This window comes from Eretmochelys imbricata, chromosome 2, assembly GCF_965152235.1.
Source record: "Eretmochelys imbricata isolate rEreImb1 chromosome 2, rEreImb1.hap1, whole genome shotgun sequence".
NCBI classification, from domain to species: domain Eukaryota; kingdom Metazoa; phylum Chordata; order Testudines; family Cheloniidae; genus Eretmochelys; species Eretmochelys imbricata.
In genome coordinates this window covers 210,917,160-210,935,579 of record NC_135573.1, presented here as the reverse complement: position 1 = coordinate 210,935,579, position 18,420 = coordinate 210,917,160, and the positions used below count along the sequence as shown (strand labels likewise).

The 18,420-nt window shown below is 43.7% G+C and overlaps 1 protein-coding gene across 1 annotated transcript in view; it reads left to right on the top strand.

The window, feature by feature from the left end:
- Window positions 1-18,420, top strand: part of ABCB5 (ATP binding cassette subfamily B member 5) — a 59,917-nt gene that overhangs the window by 27,932 nt on the left and 13,565 nt on the right. The window contains exons 16-23 of the mRNA XM_077809353.1: window positions 1,397-1,549; window positions 2,162-2,305; window positions 3,532-3,639; window positions 3,955-4,032; window positions 14,786-14,869; window positions 15,982-16,185; window positions 16,874-16,974; window positions 18,115-18,255. Of these exons, the coding sequence (XP_077665479.1) occupies window positions 1,397-1,549; window positions 2,162-2,305; window positions 3,532-3,639; window positions 3,955-4,032; window positions 14,786-14,869; window positions 15,982-16,185; window positions 16,874-16,974; window positions 18,115-18,255 (1,013 nt within the window). The remainder of the gene's footprint in view (window positions 1-1,396; window positions 1,550-2,161; window positions 2,306-3,531; window positions 3,640-3,954; window positions 4,033-14,785; window positions 14,870-15,981; window positions 16,186-16,873; window positions 16,975-18,114; window positions 18,256-18,420) is intronic.

The following is an 18,420-nucleotide window of genomic DNA, read 5'->3' as shown; positions in this document are numbered from 1 at the left end:
GATGGAAGCTTTCACAGCACACAGGTGGTTCCAAAGAAAAGGTAAGAGTCTAGTCTGTAATTCTATTTCCTGATTTTGATGTTAGATCCACACTATACACAGAATCTGTCAGAATCCAGACGCCCCCTAACTTCGCTACACAACCAGGCGCTTGTACAATTACAGTTGTAGTGCAGGTGTGTATACACAATTTTCAGCATTTCCCCCCCTAGCAGCAGTGCAACCCCTTCAATGGTAGAAATGGTGCTAGCGTACTGTAGGCAGAATACAGGCCTTTTTTTACTGCCGTGTTATCTAAGCAGGGTTAGAATAGTGGCTGATCTACGTGGTTCTGTCACCGTTGCAAGCCCAACTGTGAGAGAGGTGCTAGAAGTTTTGTTTAATGGAGACAAGGCCTGGACTGGCACTAAGGCTGTGACAGTGGAACAATTTTAAAGCAGTGTTTTTCATACCATTCGTGTTACCATGGTTTTAAAACTACTCCTGTTAACAACACAGTTTAAGAATGGCCAGTAGATATAACTAGGCTGTTTTTAAGCCATATTTTAGAAAACTCTTGAATATACTTTGAAAATTGTTTGTTTTTAAAACACAGTTTCGAGACGAGTATGGCCGGCTCTGACCCTGGAAATAGTGTTTGAAACCATGTTAGTAGGAAACTTTCTTATATGCTATACTTTAGAACTGTTGTGCTGTCATGGATTCTTTCGTCTGTGCGATTCAGAATCAGCCCACTTAGATACTCTGGGGTAGTGGGAGGATAAACTAGAAGGAAACTCAGAAGACATTGTTTCAAAGTACTAGGGATGAAATCCTCCCTCTCTCAGAGTCGATAAGAGTTTTGCCACTGACTTCAACGAGGCCAGGATTACGGCCTAAAATGGGAAAACAAACATGTATTCTCATGAGTTTTGCAAATCATTTAAAAAACAGAATTAAAACAATATGTCAAAGTATTTTTGAATGTATTGTTTGCTTTTACAACCTTTTGGGCCCACTTCTGAAAGGTGCTGAGCAACCTCATTTCTCATGGAAGTCAGTGGAAGCTCACAGGAATAACTGCACAGGATTAGGCTCTTTGGAAGAAAGTGAGCATGGCTTCCTTAATGCTTGGCACAAAATGTTAGCTTTTTATGTAAACGTGTAGAGAACACAGAAGATGCTTGTAGCTGGATTTCAGGACATGAGGCATGAGAACCCAATAACTAGGGGAAATGCTCTTATGTTTCTGCCAAATAAGGGTATGAGTACCAAATTTAGTCAGAGGACTAAATCCAAAATAGCAGTCAGGGTCTCACAGAACCGACATGACACTGCAAATGGCAGTGGAGTCTATCTAATGCAACTACACTGACCTTTTGGATATATTTGTGACTGAATTTATGTTGTGTTAAAGTCTATTAAAACAGAAGACCATGAAGAATCAACAGAAACTATTACCTTAAAAGATCAGGAAGAAGTATTCCCCATCAATGGGTTGATTTCCAAAAGAGCAAGCATAAAACATGTTCCACAAAAAGAGGCTGAAGAAGAAGCCGCACCTGAAGAGGTAATGGTTTACTGTCGCTTAGTCGAGGCTTTTTGGTTTTGGTTTGGTTTTGGTTGGTTGATTTGTGGGTCTTTGTTTTAATCCTAGAAAGATTCAGCAGCTCAGTAGTAAACCTTCACAGTTCTTCCTGAGAGATCAGAATATTTCTGAAAGGGGGTGTATATCAAAGATTATTTCAGTTGGAGTCAAGAGGACTGCGTCCTCTTTTTAAAATTGTATCACTGATTCAATGTGCGACTTTCAGCAAAATCACTTCACTTCTGAGTGTGTTGTTTCCTCATCTATAAAATATGGGGGTAATACATAACCTCCTTTGTAGAGCTTCTTCGAGATCTTTAAGTGAAAGGTGCTACTGAATGTAAGTACAAAGTATAATTATCCATATAAAGTTTGCTGTTAAGAATATTCCAGAGTGTTTTTAGAATGGATTTGGGCCAGTCCTGTCATCTGTAGTCGTTCCATTTACCTGTCTTGTTCTCTACTAGTCCAGGTTTCTTAAACTCAACTCTTCCTGTAGGCATCATAATGCAGCTCAGCTCTCTTAAAAATGTAAAATTGAATTGTATTTGACAAAAATGAAAGTTCTGATTTTAATCTGTTTTTCTTTTCCAGGCACACCTTCCCAAAGTTTCTTTCCTCAAGCTTTTTAAATTAAACAAGCCCGAGTGGCCTTTCATTGCACTGGGGACACTAGCTGCCGTTATCAGTGGAGCATGTCACCCTATCTTTTCCATCATATTTGCTAAAATTGTAACAGTAAGTGGAATACTGACTTTTCCACAATGTAATTGTAGAAGGATGCTAGTTAAGTTGACCTGATTGGTATTGTTAGCCCTATGTACACTTCAGTGAAACCAGGGTAGTTAGAATAATTTTTATACACAGTTCTTCATAAAAATATGCTAGCATATTTTCACCACTGTTTCTTGGGTCACTGAGCACCCGACATAAGCAGATTATAAACATGGTTTGTAAAACAATTCAGAACATAGAAAAACCATGTTTGCATCTTTCTATTTAAAAATGATTCTGGCTAACATAGTTTCTCTGTAGTATAATAATCCTTAGTATTCATAGTGCACTTTTTCCCATTCACAAAGCACTTTATGAACATTAATGAATGAGTCCTCACAACGTGTCTGGGAAGGAAGGAAGGAAGGATTATCCCCATTTTACACAAACTGAGGCAGAGAGATGTGAGTTGTCTGTCCACAGCCACGGAGGATGTGATGGTTGGAGCATGTTGTAGAACCAAGACATTCCCATTCCTATAGTTTAATCATAGAATCATAAAATATTAGGGTTGGAAGAGACCTCAGGAGGTCATCTAGTCCAACTCCCTGCTCAAAGCAGAACCAGTCCCCAACTAAATCATCCCAGCCACGGCTAATCGCTGGCTCACGCCTTCTTTTCCTCTCTCTAATGTGGATGGGGGTGGTCTTTCTGCACTGAATAAAGTAAAGTAGGGCCTCTTGTAGCGCTCCCATTCCTGAAAAATTATGCCTATTGGAATATTATCAAGAAAAAAGGTTTCCAGATGGCATCAGAGGGCTAACTTCTATTAGGAAGTTACTGACCAGCCAGTTGCTAACAAGACTGCTTTTTTATTCCTTCAAATTTTGACTTCAGTGCTGTGTCAGCGTTCCAAAGCCAGGGAATGGGCACAATAATTACTGCAGTCTCTGACACCAGTGCCTAGAGGTCTGAACAAAGGTAATTCTCTGTAGCCAGACAGCGGAGTTACAGCACCATGACTATCAGGAGGGAAGCCGGTGTGAGGAAGAAAAGTCAGTGTGAAATTTGAAAATTTAACGCTTAGTCCTCATTAATTTTAACCTTCAAATATTCATTCATATAAATGCTCTCCTCTCTTCTTCCCCAAGTATGTAAGAAACTCCATTCTAGTCTATATAGTGTTATACAGCATTTATTAATAGGCTGGCTGACAAAACATCTGGATGTTTTTCCTTCTATTTTTGCAGATTTTTTCAATAAAAGATGATCCGGAGAGGATCCAGCATGAAGCTAACATTTTCTCCATCACATTTGCTGTTATAGGTGGTGTTTGCTTTATCGCTTGGTTTTTGCAGGTAAACTCTCATAATCAATAAAACAATTGGTCGGAACAGCAGTTTGCATTCTAGTAACTGCTTTAATCAGCTATTGATTTAAAGTTGGCAGCTGAGGGATCATGGCATGATGGGATGGGGGAATGTCTGTCTGGTTCTGCAGCTGTATTGTTCAGCTCTTGTTGGTTTTTTTAATTTTATATTCACATCTCTCCATTGTGCGCTATGCTTGTAATAAATGACTGTACTTGATTATAAATAGCATCAGACTGCCATTTAAATTACAAGTAGTAAAAATCAAAGCTCTGAGGCCCTACTGTTCTTTTTTTCTTGCAGGGATTCCTTTATGGGAGGTCAGGAGAAATCCTAACAATGAGATTAAGGCATATGGCATTTAAAGCCATGCTGCGGCAGGTTAGTGTTAAAGTTTTTCTTATAAATACACCATTTTTTCACTTGCCTCTCCTATAATAAATTGTGAATGGATTAATCCACCCTCTTTCCTCATACACAGCACAATTTTACTGCACCACCTTTCACATGAAGATTTAGGTATTAATTATGTGTATGCTTACTCTATCCAAAGTAGGAGAAGAACTATGCTAATTCTAACCATGATTAACCACTATTATTGCAGATTTCCTTTACCACTCTGAACAGAGATTTGTTTGACTGGAAATCGTGTTAGAACCTCATTATGAAAGTATGCTACATGCTACCAAGCTAAGACCCCATTTACAGGCTAAAAACAACTACACCAAAAACAGTCATTAAATTTGGTTGAAGTTCAAGCTTGTTCTAACAACGGGGATAGGGTTTTGAATCCCATTATAACATGATTCAGTCCCATCCATGCAGTCTGGGCTATACCATCTAAGAACAGAGTTGCGTGGCAACCAAGTTTAATTGCAGTTGTGAGAGAGAGAGAGTGTGTGTGTGTGTGACCTGAGGTTACCACCTACTTCGTTTTAAACCAGATGGTTTTTTTGAATGACCAAATTATATTCCTGCTGAACCTGGTTTTCTTTGGTCTGCTGACAGATGTGCACCATCATCCTAAACATCATTTTTATTTATGTCAAGCACATGCTTGTCTTCTTTGACCAGTGGCACTGAGCAATTAGGAGGCCCCTGGTGTGAATTTTAATCTTCCTGACAGTAGCACCTGAAGTAAGATGCTCAGTACCTGATGCTGGCCTAAGTTAGTGCATTCAAGGAGAGATGTGTTGAGAACCACAAAGAAAAGGAATCAGGTTTCAGAGTGGCAGCCATGTTAGTCTGTATCAGCAAAAAGAACGAAGAGTCCTTGTGGCACCTTAGAGACAAACAAATTTATTTGAGCATAAGCTTTCGTGGGCTAAAACCCACTTCATCAGATGCATGCAGTGGAAAATACAGTAGGAAGATATAAAAGGAACTTCACCTCAGCTGAGAAGAATATCTACTGGCTGCCAGTTAACTGCTTATCTGCCTGCACTGCAGAAAGAATTATTGCTCCTTATTGCTCTGCCTACCTGACACTCACTCACAAGTCCTAACTAGGCAATTTAGAGGCAAAAAGAGCAGCAACACTTCCTTGAGCAGTGTCCTGGAGTCCCTGCATCTTGAAGAGATACCAGGAAGGAGAGAATAAAGAGTCCTCCCAGCATCCTAGATTTGCTGCTTCTGGAGTCCAGGGCACAGAAATAAAACATCTTCCCCACAGGGAGGAGCAGAAAATCCCTGCTCATACTAATGCGGGCAGTGTTCATGACTTACTCCAGGAGGAATGGTTTTATGGGTGGAGCTAGGAACTTTTTTTTTCCCCCTGGAGTCGGGGGAAGGTTTGACTGACTGAAAGATGGCAAACTCTCTGGGTTGTCCATAATATGTGGGGTTTTTTGGCTATCTTCAGAAAAAGAGATCCTTCTCTGCATTGACTAGGGAATCCATACTAGAACTCGACTAGAAACAACAGTGTTTAAACATAGTTTAACGTGATTCTATCTCCAATAAGGACAAAATAAGGCTCTCACACAGCAATACTAAGAAGCTTAAAATATGTATTTTTAGGTCACATCTACACTGTAAATCCTATTTGTACCAAGTGACTCAGTTACAATATAGTAGTCTCCCGATGTGGTTTAAAGACTGTTTTGTCATGTAGATGGAACTGAAATTAATTTCAACTATGCTCTTGAACTGTTTTGCATTCTTTGACTTTTGTAAGTCTGTGATTCACAACCACAGTAGAAACATGGTTCTACAATGCATGTTGTGATTCTGCATACACCAGTATATAACACTGTCATTGGATGTGCATTTTGTAACCGTTTCTCCCAGTGCAGTTGGAATTTCAGTGTAGATGGGACCTAAGAGAAGCTGGAATGGGAAACTACTGTCTTATTCAGGAAGAAACTATGTGAAAAGTCTGGGGGTAGGTTACTTCCTCCCACTACATGTACCTTGTTGAGAAATTTTTGAAACTGAATGAATCACAATCTATATGAAACAGATTTATCTAATATTTACATGGTTACACTTTATAGAATATCATGTTTTGTTTTGGCAAGTGTTTGTTTTATCCACAGTTTTGGTTTTGTTTGTGTAATACTATTCTTTTTCCTGCCATACACAGTGTACATTTTTCCATTGCTGGAATCTCTTACATTTTGTCCAGTCTCTCAATTCTAGTGAGAGCAGTACACAATTTTATCCCCAAAACCTAGCAATCGTAATTAAGCCTGCCAAGAGAAAACGATTAATCAAATCTTGACAGTAATCTAAAGGCAGTGGATCAGGTAATTCCAAGAAGAAAAGCTCGGGAACAAAATAGCTGTTGAATTTTTTGGGTGGCAGAGAAAAATATTTGGTTTCCTTTGCTGCCTGCATATTGGTTGTTTGAAGGTCAGACAGATCTTTCTACAGTGTTTGTCCCTTCTGCAAATCTCACCATACCTGTTTCACGGGTTTGGCTGTTCCTCCTCCCTCCCAGCTTTCTGTGCAGTAGGACATCACAGAATATCAGGATTGGAAGGGACCTCAGGAGGTCATCTAGTCCAACCCCCTGCTCAAAGCAGGACCAAGCCCCAACAAAATCATCCCAGCCAGGGATTTGTCAAGCTTCTCCTTAAAAACCTCAAAGGAAGGAGATTCCACCACCTCCCTTGGTAACACATTGCAGTGCTTCACCACCCTCCTAGTGAAAAAGTTTTTCCTAATATCCAACCTAAACCTCCCCCACTGCAACTTGAGACCATTACTCCCTGTTCTGTCATCTGGTACCACTGAGAACAGTCTAGATCCATCTTCTTTAGAACCCCCTTTCAGTTGAAAGCAGCTATCAAATTCCCCCTCATTCTTCTCTTCTGCAGACTAAATAATCCCAGTTCCCTCAGCCTCTCCTCATAAATCATGTGCTCCAGCTCTCTGATCATTTTTGTTGCCCTCCGCTGGACTCTTTCCAATTTTTCCACGTCCTTCTTGTAGTGTGGGGCCCAAAACTGAACACAGTACTCCAGATGAGGCCTCACTAGTGCTGAATAGAGGGGAATGATCACATCCCTTGATCTGCTGGCAATGCTCCTACTTATACAGCCCAAAATGCCGTTAGCCTTCTTGGCAACAAGAGAACACTGTTGACTCATATCCAGCTTCTCGTTCACCGTAACCCTTAGGTCCTTTTCTGCAGAACTGCTACCTAGCCACTCGTTCCCTAGTCTGTAGCAGTGCACGGGATTCTTCCGTCCTAAGTGCAGGACTCTGCACTTGTCCTTGTTGAACCTCATCAGATTTCTTTTGGCCCAATCCTCCAATTTGTCTAGGGCCCTCTATATCCTATCCCTACCCTCCAACGTATTTACCTCTCTTCCCAGTTTAGTGTCATCTGCAAACTTGCTGAGGGTGCAATCCACACCATCCTCCAGATCATTTATGAAGATATTGAACAAAACAGGCCCGAGGACCGACCCCTGGGGCATTCCACTTGATACCAGCTGCCAACTAGACATGGAGCCATTGATCGCTACCCGTTGAGCCCGACAATCTAGCCAACTTTCTATCCACCTTTATAGTCCATTCATCCAGCCCATACTTATTTAACTTGGTGGCAAGAATACTATGGGAGACCGTATCGAAAGCTTTGCTAAAGTCAAGGAATAACATGTCCACTGCTTTCGCCTCATCCACAGAGCCAGTTATCTCATCATAGAAGGCAATTAGGTTAGTCAGGAATGACTTGCCCTTGGTGAATCCATGCTGACTGTTCCTGATCACTTTCCTCTCCTCTAAGTGCTTCAGAATTGATTCCTGGAGGACCTGCTCCATGATTTTTCCAGGGACTGAGGTGAGGCTGACTGGCCTATAGTTCCTCAGATCCTCCTCCTTCCCTTTTTTAAAGATGGACACTACATTAGCCTTTTTCCAGTCATCCGGGACCTCCACCATGATCGCCATGAGTTTTCAAAGTTAATGGCCAATGGCTCTGCTCGTCCAGCTTTTCTAAATAGTCCTGAACCACTTCTTTCTCCACAGAGGGCTGGTCACCTCCTCCCCGTGCTTTGCTGCCCAGTGCAGTAGTCTGGGAGCTGACCTTGTACGTTAAGACAGAGGCAAAAAGAGCATTGACTACATTAGCTTTTTCCACATCCTCTGTCACTAGTTTGCCTCCCCCATTCAATAAGGGGCCCACACTTTCCCTGACCTTCTTCTTGTAGCTAACATACCTGAAGAAACCCTTCTTGTTACCCTTCACATCCCTTGCTCGCTACAACTCCAAGTGTGATTTGGCCTTCCTGATTTCACCCCGCATGCTCGAGCAATATTTAGGGCGGTCATCCCAAGAGTCACATAGTTCAGATGCCTTCCTGTGGGCATGTCCCTCAGGCACTCGACCATGGCTGAGGCGTCAAAGAGCCTAGTGAGCACTTCCGGCCAGCCACCCACTAGGGCTGCTGCTGTGAGGGGAATCTAAGTCTCTGATGCTCAGGATCTCTGGAGCGTTTCAAGCTTCTAGAGGCTCAGCAGGCTGTAGCACTTTTTCTTCCCTCGGCCCCAGTGGTACGTTTCCTGGGCACTTACTGTGTCTCTTACCCTTCCTCAGAAAGGGGGTTCTCAGCCCACATTCCATAGACCCCCAGGACCAGTGCTGGCCCACAAGACCCCACACTTACTTAAATACATCCCTCTCCCTGAACTCCACTCCTACTTACAGGTTCATGATCTCAGGGGCATGCAGTAGTTCTGAAACAGTTAAAATACACACACACACCCTTAGAATGGCTAACACTTCTCTTCTCTTAACTAACTTAACTAACAGGAGAGTGCAGATCAAACTAAACACGAAACACATGTTCTTACCTTCGTTTCCTTATCACTCCAGGGTCTTCTCTGGGCTGGGATTTGAGTCCCTTGGATTGCTGGAGGTCCTCAAAGCCATCTGGGCTCAGGAAAGTGGGCAGGGTCCCTCTGCCCCAGAAGGCTGCTACATGCTGGATGGTCTCTCTGAGCCCAGCTTCTGTGACCTGCTATAGCTTGCCCCACACTTCCTCTTCCTGTCTCTCTCCCTCTCTTCCTGTTGATCTGCTATTTGCCTCCCCTCCCCGGCTTTTCCTGTTCTGTCTTTTGGTAACATTGCGCTGCTCCTACCCTTCCCTAGAGAGCAATCAGCTAAACTGATTTTTTTCTAAGGATGCAGGAGCTTTTTGCATAGTCTCTGTGAGGCTTAAGTACCATCATTAACCTAAGTATTTCCTTTTGGATCTGTCTGGGGTGTGTCTACAGGACCTGGAGCCACATATAGGCACTCATAATACAGCTTCACGGTACCACAGAGGCAACATAATAGGTGTAGATTCAGACATATGATTGACATATTTATTTCTGCTGTGCAAAAAAATGTTCCTGTGTGGACACAACCCAGCTTTGTGTGTTGTAACCAGGGCACGACAAGAATGTGACAGACTGGTTACAAAAATGTGTTTGTAGTTGTATTATGGACAGAGCCTAAGACTAAGGGTATGTCTACACTGGCAGAGTTCCAGAACTGGGAGTTACTGCACCGCTCAGAGAGCACTGAAGGGAAACCGCTTTTGTGTGTTCACACTGTCAGCTGCCTGCACAGTAGCATGTTCACACTTGCGGCACTTGCAGCGGTATTTGGAGTGGTGCACTCTGGGCAGCTATCCCACAGAGCACCTCTTCCTCTTCTGCCAGTAAGAGTTCTGAGAAGGCAGAGAGGGTCGCAGGGCATCCTGGGTCCTGTCCAATGCCCCGTGATGCATTGCTTCACATCCCAGCAATCCCTGTGCTTCCGTCCGCATTTGGCGCCATCTTTCAACAGTTCGTGTACGGCGCTCCCTGACTCTTCAGGCTGCAGGAATGGATCCCGAACTGCTGACCCACTATGCTGCTCACTCTGACCAACACATCATGAGTGGCAATGGAGTTATTCCTTACAAAGGCAAGAGGAGTTCCACATTGACCTCTCCACGTGTAGTAGCTACAACATGAGATTGCTTGTGGCATTCTCGGAGGTGCTGACCAGAGTGGAACGCTGCTTTTGGGCTCGGGAAACAAGCACTGAGTGGTGGGATCACATCATGATGCATGTCTGGGATGTCGAGCAGTGGCTGCATAATTTTTGGATGAGGAAAACCACATTCAAGGGACTGTGTGATGAGCTCGCCCCAGCTCTGCAGCACAAGGATACAAGAATGAAAACTGCCCTGCCGGTGGAGAAGCATGTGGCGATTGCACTGTGGAAGCTGGCTACTCCAGACTGCTACCGATTGGTAGCTAAGCAGTTGGGAGTGGGAAAGTCTACCATTGGACTTGTGCTGACAGAAGTCTGCAGGGCCATTAATCGCATCCTGCTCCGAAAGACAATGACTCTGGGCAACGTGCGTGACATCGTAGATGGCTTTGCACAAATGGGCTTCCCTAACTCCGGAGGGGCAACAGATGGCACGCATATTCCAATTCTGGCACCAGGCCACCTAGCCACCAAGTACATTAATCACAAGGGGTATTTCTGAATGGTTCTCCAGGTGCTTGTGGATCACCGTGGGTGTTTCACAGACATTAACGCAGGCTGGTCCGGAAAGGTGCATGACGCATGCATCTTTCAGAACACTGGCCTGTTCAAGAAGCTGCAAGTAGGGACCTTCTTTCCAGACCAGAAGATCACCGTAGGGGAAGCTGAAATGCACATTGTGATCCTGGGAGACCCCGCCTACCCCTTAATACTGTGGCTTATGAAGCCATACATGGGGCAACTTGACAGCAGCAAGGAGTAGTTCAACAGCAGGCTGAGCAAGTGCAGAATGACTGTGGAGTGTGCTTTTGGCTGTTTAAAGGCCCGCTGGCACTGCCTCTATGGGAAGCTGGACCTGGCCGATGACAATATTCCTGTGCTTATAGCCATGTGCTGTATGCTCCATAATATTTGTGAAGGGAAGGGTGAAAGTTTCACTCAGGGTTCGACCACAGAAGCTCAGTGCCTGAGGGCTGAGTTTGAACAGCCAGAGACCAAGGCTATTAGAGGGGAGCAGCGCGGGGCCATGAGCATCAGGGATGTCTTGAGGCAGCAATTTGAAGCTGAAAGCCACTAATATTTGTTGCTATGCTTGGGAGTGCAGTGCTTGTAAAGCTAGGTGATTGGTGCAGATGATGCAATATGTGGGTTTAACATAATTGTATGTTGCTTTGCAGGGCTCTTTTTGCTTTCAGTTAATAGAATAAAGATTGCTTTCAAGCCAACACAATTATTTTATTAAAAACAACAACCGGAGGAGAGAGTCAAACAAAAAAAAAATCAGCAGTGAGGGGGATGGGAGAAGGGAAGGTCCCAGGAGGACCTTCTCCTTTGGAGTACAGTGCAATGGTTGCTGTACTTCAGCAGGGCAAACTGCAAAGGGATGGGTATTGAGTGCAGTGGGTATTGGGAGTCCGCAGTACTGGACTGTGAGGGGGGCGGAGTGGAATGCCACAGGTATAGACTGGAGCCAGGAAGTTGGGAAGAGGATGTTGGCAGTGTCTGGGGGGAACATGGGAAAGAGTTTTGCAACAGTGGCTGCAGGGGAGGGTGAGTGCGGAGCTGCTTGATTTGCAGAGCTACTATCGCCTGGAGCGTGTCTGCTTGGCGCTCCATAACCTTTCAGAGCTGCTCCATGACTTCATTCTGGCATGCTGCATTCTCCTTTCGGTCTCTCTTCTTGCTGTCCTGCCACTCCTTCAATTCCTATTTCTCGGCGGCGGAGTGCATCATAACAGAAAGGCCTCCTTAGTTCTTGGCCGCTTTCTAATTCTGTGCCACCATTCAGCCACTGATAACAAAGAGGGAGGCTGTGCTCCCAAGGTCATCTCTTTTAAATTTAAACGCAACATTTTACAGAAGCAGTATTGTTTGCAACACTCAGAACACTGATTCAGTGATTTAAAACACAGCCAGTATTCACACGCCTGTCACTAACTGGCTGACCCCAGGCAAGCACACATGAGCCACAAGACCCCCAAAACGGTGAGTAGCCACAGGGCAGGGTAAATCACTGTTCCCAGACCCTGCTGTACACTGGGCATGTGGCTCTTGGAAAGAGACAGCACTGCGGGGGGGGGTGCTGATAATCATTCCTGTCCCCACACTTTCCACAGGATGTGATAATTATGGAAGATATCTCGCTGGTGAGGGCGAGCAGGGAAACAAGGGAGGGTCTTCTCCAAGACTGCGGCTTCTGCCGTGGTCCCTACGTGGCTCACCTGTGTGCAGCAATGCCCCCCTTCCACCCCCATGACGGCACAATGGCACGGGAAAGTTACTGTTAATGGGGCAAGAAACAAAGCAGCTCTGCCAAAGAACCTGTGGCAGCAGATTGCCCAGTATCTCCAAGAGAGTTTCCTGGAGAGCTCTGAGGGAGATTCCTGTGAAGTGAAGGAATCAATCGACAGCCTATTCTGCCATTCAGACTAGGCATGCGGTGGGAGACAAGCCTGCTTTCTACAATCCTCCTGCCCCCAACAGCTCACTTCAGCAAGTCCCCAAATCAAGTCCACTTACCAGGGGCCTCCTCTCCTGTTTGCGCTTCACCAAGCTTCGACAGCTGTGACTGGCTAGCCTCCTCTGGGATAGAAAAGAGCTCCTGGCTGCATGTATCTCTGACCTCCAAGTCATCCTCTGCCTCTGGGTCCCCCTCCCACTCCACATCCTCGTCCAAGATTTCCTCCTCCTGGCTCGGTCCACTCTTGACTGGCACACAAGCCACCAAAGTATCCACAGTGGTCTTCGCAGTGGAGGTGGGGTCACCACCAAGTATCGCATCCAGCTCTTTGTAGAACCGGCAGCTCATGGGCACAGCACTGGAGCAGTGGTTTGCCTCCCCAGCCTTGTAGTATGCATTTCGAAGCTCCTTCAATTTTACCCTACATTGCAATGTGTCCCAGTCATGGCTCCTTTCTGTCATGCATCGTGAAATCTGTCCATAGATATCATAATTCCTACAGCTGGAGCGCAGCTGGGACTGCACAGCCTCCTGTACCCAAATGCTGATGAGGTCCAGCAGCTCGGCATTGCTCCAAGCGGGGGATCACCTTGTGCGTGGAGCAGGCATGGCCACCTGAAAAGATGCCCTGAGACCACTGCACGTGTTACTGAGCAAACAGGAAGGGTACTTTCAAAATTCCAAAGTAATCTACAGGCTGGGGATGATGGTTGGTCACCTGAGGGCAGGGCAGTAGAGTTCAAACCAATGACCAGAGAGACGAGAACAGGTATTGTGGGACACCTCCCGGAGGCCAATCGCAGCGCTGTAATCAACCACAGTGTCTACACTGGCACTGCAGTGCTGTAGCCCAGGCGCAGAAAGCTCTACGCCCTTTGGGGTGGTTTTTTTACAGTGCTGTAACTGCGCAGTTTCTGTGCACAAAGTGGCTTGGCAGTGTGTACACCTCGGGAGTTACAGCTCAGAAAGCTGCTTTACTCCACAGAAACTTGCCAGTGTAGATAGGGCCTAAACCTTCCACGCAAAGGCCTGATTCTCAGCCCACTGAAGTCAGTGGGAAGACACAATGGTCTTCAGGATGAGGCCTGTATTTTCTAATGGCCGGCAAGTGGAAATTCTTGGCTTATGAGTGCTGAACCATGTTTTCTGCAATGCTTTTAATTTTTGGTTTTAAAAACACTTAATCTAATCTCATATTAAAACCATTTTAGCCTGACCTGAAGCCTTTTAAATCCATTTTAGCAGACTGTGTCCCTGTACAAGTGTGGAAGGGGCCATGGTGACAGAATGAAAGTACCCCAGCTAAATCTACCATCTGCGTCAAAATAGTGTTCATAAGCGATAGTGAAGTTTAGTTTAAAGAAATATTTGAATAACTAATTCTTTTTTATGCCTTCTTCACATCACTCTGTATATATACAAATCAAGTCCAGCAATTAACTTATCTCAATCCCAGCCTTGAAATCGGAGACTATATTGATGCTGACAGGTCAGCTGGTTTCCTTTTGTAGCCCATAACTGATCTTCAGTTGATCAGTAACTAAAAGTCAATCTGATATATAGGGCCACCCAAGGCTCCTAAACGAGCATGACATCCATTCTGTAAAGGCTAATTGCTGGCCTCCTTTACTTTCAGACTGCAGGATGCTGGGCATAAGAAGATTTATAGGGAAGGCCCCAGAGTGTGCAAGAAGAGAGGAGGCTTAGAGCATAGGACTTCAAGAAAATACAAAATCTAGGCTATCTTCAGAGTTCTGCTATTGCCTTGCTAAGAACACACAGGACCAACATTTTAAAGGGTCTTTACAACTATCTCTGATATTTGCAAGAATATAAATTTTAAATGCACAAAAAATCATAGACCATATCCTCAACAGGTGTAAATCGGCATTGCTTGGCTTGAAGTAAACGGAGCTACATCAGTCTACAGTGGGTTATTATCTGGCTGCAAATGGATATTTGTATTCATAAATCAAGTAATTGCATGCACAGATTGGTTAATGTGATTTGCATGTGTAACTATCCACATTAAATAGAGAGGTCGCTTTTGAATAAATACATGTTTAGTGGTTTTTTGTTTTTCATGTGCAAACAGACATACTCAGACATTGAAGATTTTGTTCATAATAAAGCAAGAAGGGGAGAAATGACCGTGCTCTCACTGAGTAACCACATTTTTCTGTTTTGTTCCATAGGAAATCTCTTGGTTTGATGATAAGAAAAACAACACCGGAGCTCTGACAACAAGATTAGCCACAGAGGCAGCACAAATTCAAACAGTACGTACCGTACGGGAGTGTGTGTGAGAGGGAGAGAGAGTTTTGTATCTGTGTAACGCTAATATTAAATATGGACCATTCTGCCAGGTTACTTACAACATGACACTATCTGTAAAGCTAGGGACAAGCACAGCTATTCAGCTGTTAGGAGGTTGGTGGCCATGAGCATTGGATCATACTAGTGGAAGGAGGAAGGCAGATTTAGGGAGAGATGGACAAGACTGGGAAGAGAGAAAGCAAGGAGGCGCAGGGTTACTGATAAAAGGTGGAGAAGAGGGGACAGATATTTGAATGGAGAGAATTAGATTTAGAATGAAGGGACAAAGGGAACGCTAGGGAGTCGTGAGCTAGAGAGAAGGAGTGAGTGAAGCAAGCATTATGCAGTACATAGGGGTCTGAACTACAAGTTTGGATTTGGATATGAGCTTTCCTAAAGTTCATGAGTGTTTGGATATAGGGTTGTGGTTCAGCCCATTGTAATGATACAGGGCAAACTTGGAGTTCCACAGAGTTCAGATCTGGAGTTTCAGACTAGCCTATCTCTAGAAGGAACAAGGGATGTGTGAAAGGGAGAGTGACTGAATGAAAAGCACTTCAGCTGAAAGCACTATATAAATGTTAGTAGAGATTGTGGGGTTCAGTTTTAAATTTCAAGCAGTCAATAAAAGGCCAAGCCTGCTATTTTTCAAGAACTCGTTTTAAAAAATAAACACGAGGGGAAAAAATTCAGGCGCTGTCAAGATTCCTTAAGCAGAATTAACATCCTGTGTCCACTGTAAGTTACTGTCTGAATCACTCCCCATGGCTTCTTTGTTGGTCACTAATAGCTGTGAGAAGCGCAGCTTTTTTGGTGGGGCTCTCAGTGTGGGAATGGAGGTTTCAAACAACAGATAAGACTGGTTTTTAAAAACAGTAACCAGTACTGGATGACACAGCCTGTTTCTGCTGGGGGAGATGAGGCCAGAGTGAAAGATCTCTCTCTGAAAGGTGTGTGTGTGTGTGGGGGGGGGGGTTGTTTTTGTTTTTTTAATCTGCTTGTTACCAGGTAGGGCGAAGGATTGTATTTAAAACCCATTAGCAAATTACAGTTTTCACATATTACCCGATTACAGGCAACAGGTACAAGGCTTGGTGTAATAGCACAAAACATCTCCAGCATGGGATTGTCTGTCATCATTTCTTTTATATATGGGTGGGAGATGACTCTGCTGATCCTAGTGATGGCGCCGGTGCTTGCTGTGACTGGGATGCTGGAGACCAGTGCATTGACTGGATTTGCCAACCGAGATAAAAAGGAACTGCAACAAGCAGGAAAGGTAAAATACAGCTTCTTCATAACACAGCTAATCTAGTGGAACAAACGAAGTACAGAAACTTCTATTTCTAATCTGGTCTGTAATGTGACCCCCCTCCAGGGTTCGTTTTCAATACACCATCTGTTTTTTCATTTTGTACGGTGCCTAGCACAACAGGGTCTCAGTCCATGATGAGGACTCCCAGGTGCTATTGCAATACAAATACATAATAATAATAATAATAATTAATAATAAGAGTTACCATTCCAGTTTATATAGTTGGTGGGGGATGTATGTGTGTATGCTAATACCCCACCAGCACTCTATTTTAATTTTTTCCAAAAAAGAATAAATCAGTAATCACATATACAAATCAACAAGAGTTCACTCTTACTTACCGTTCAAGGACTCAGCTGAAGCACCCCCTCGACCAGACCAGCGAATCTCAGTCTAACTTCGCACATTTAGGTGTATATCCGGAGTTAGGAACATTGAAATAAAAGCACCTGCATTTATTTCTGTGATTAAGCCTTTGCACAAACAAACCAGCTATTTATTTTGCTGCATTCAGTATATTACCACCATAAGTATAAGTAATTACATTCCTCTGTAAAAAAATTTTTTTACCAATCCCAGACTATGTTGAGAAGGACCAGTGGTGATTTTTTTCCATCTCATTTTGTCTTTTGATTTTCCTGTTTACATAAAGGTAGCAACTGAAGCTGTGGAGAACATTAAAACCGTTGCTTCATTAACTAGAGAGAGCACTTTTGAACAAATGTATGAAGAAAACCTGCAGAAGCCATACAGGTCAGAAATGATTCATGTCATGTTAAGACAGCCAATCCCAGTGGTTATCAGTCATGTTGAGACCATGTGCATTGCCCTTTCCTCCATTGCAATTGTCCCTTTTTGTTCTTTTTCTATTTTATTTATCCATTTAAAATATTACATTAAGTTAATAGTCTGCAGAGAAAAAAACAAAGGCAAACAAACAAAATTAATACATCATATGGCTGTTTTGTTAAGGAGGATATCATCTTGAGGAAAGAATGAAAGAGCTTGCACGTCAAGTGTAATTCAGATAGTCCATAAAGCATGTTGTTAGTGATGTATTCCAAACAAATTACAATATTTTGTGCGTCAGCATAATTTCTCTTAAACTCACTGAAAAGATGCTTGAGTGGGAAGACTGGGGTAGTTTAAATATACAGTATAAATTGCAGTTCTAGGATCCAATCCTGCAAACACTTATAAATATGATTTCAGGCTCAGACTGGTACGTGGTTCCACAGGGAATTCTCTCAAGACCCAAGCGGTAGTGGATTAAGCACAGGTCCTGCTGATCTCTTGGTCTGAATCCTGGCTAGCACTGGCAAGGGTCCAGCTTAACTGAACTGCTGTTAGAACTGGTGGGAATGTATTGGTAAATTTCCATTCTGTAGACATGGCACAGAAGTATTGGTGGGGCTAGATATCCTATCAGTCAACACAGGCCCAGACCACCCTTGGAGGCCACTCTTCTCTCCTGTCCCAGGAAACGCTGGCCTCCCTAGTTTGATGCTGCATGATTTTATCCATGGAAGCAAAGTTATGTGTAAGTGTATCCAGGATCAGACCTTTGGCTAAAGCTGTATGCTACATAGGTTTTTTTTACAGTTTCATTTACCCATAACTGGACCCATAATTCTCCCTCATTCTTGCATCTCCACCACTGGAAGCAGTGTGGTGGTTTTCGTGTAGATCAGCCTTGGGCATTTTTGACATCTATGCATGCTTTCCACTCTAGAGAAATTTGGGGTGTCTATTATGTGTGGCCTCTCTAGCATATCTGGGAGTGAAGCTGTACTAGCTACAGCATACATAAGCCCAGTTTCTCTCTGAACAAGTAGAATATCCCTCATATTTTTACAGTTGTTCCATGTTTTTTGTAAATACTGTATGTTGCAGAAATGCTCAGAAGAAAGCTCAGATCTATGGTTCCTGTTATGCATTCAGCCAGGCTTTTATGTATTTCACCTATGCGGCGAGCTTTCGGTTTGGAGCATACTTAATTACAGTTGGAAGAATGACCCCGGAGGGTGTTTTCACGTGAGTCTCATAAATGAACAACTATTCAAAGTGTGCCATTTTACATCTCCCCTTAGATCCCCGAGGAAATCCCCCAACACCCATCCTCCTCATCTCACAACACTGTCACGGAGATAAATTATTATCAGACTAAAAGGAGGCAAGTTTATTTTCTGTATTTGTTAC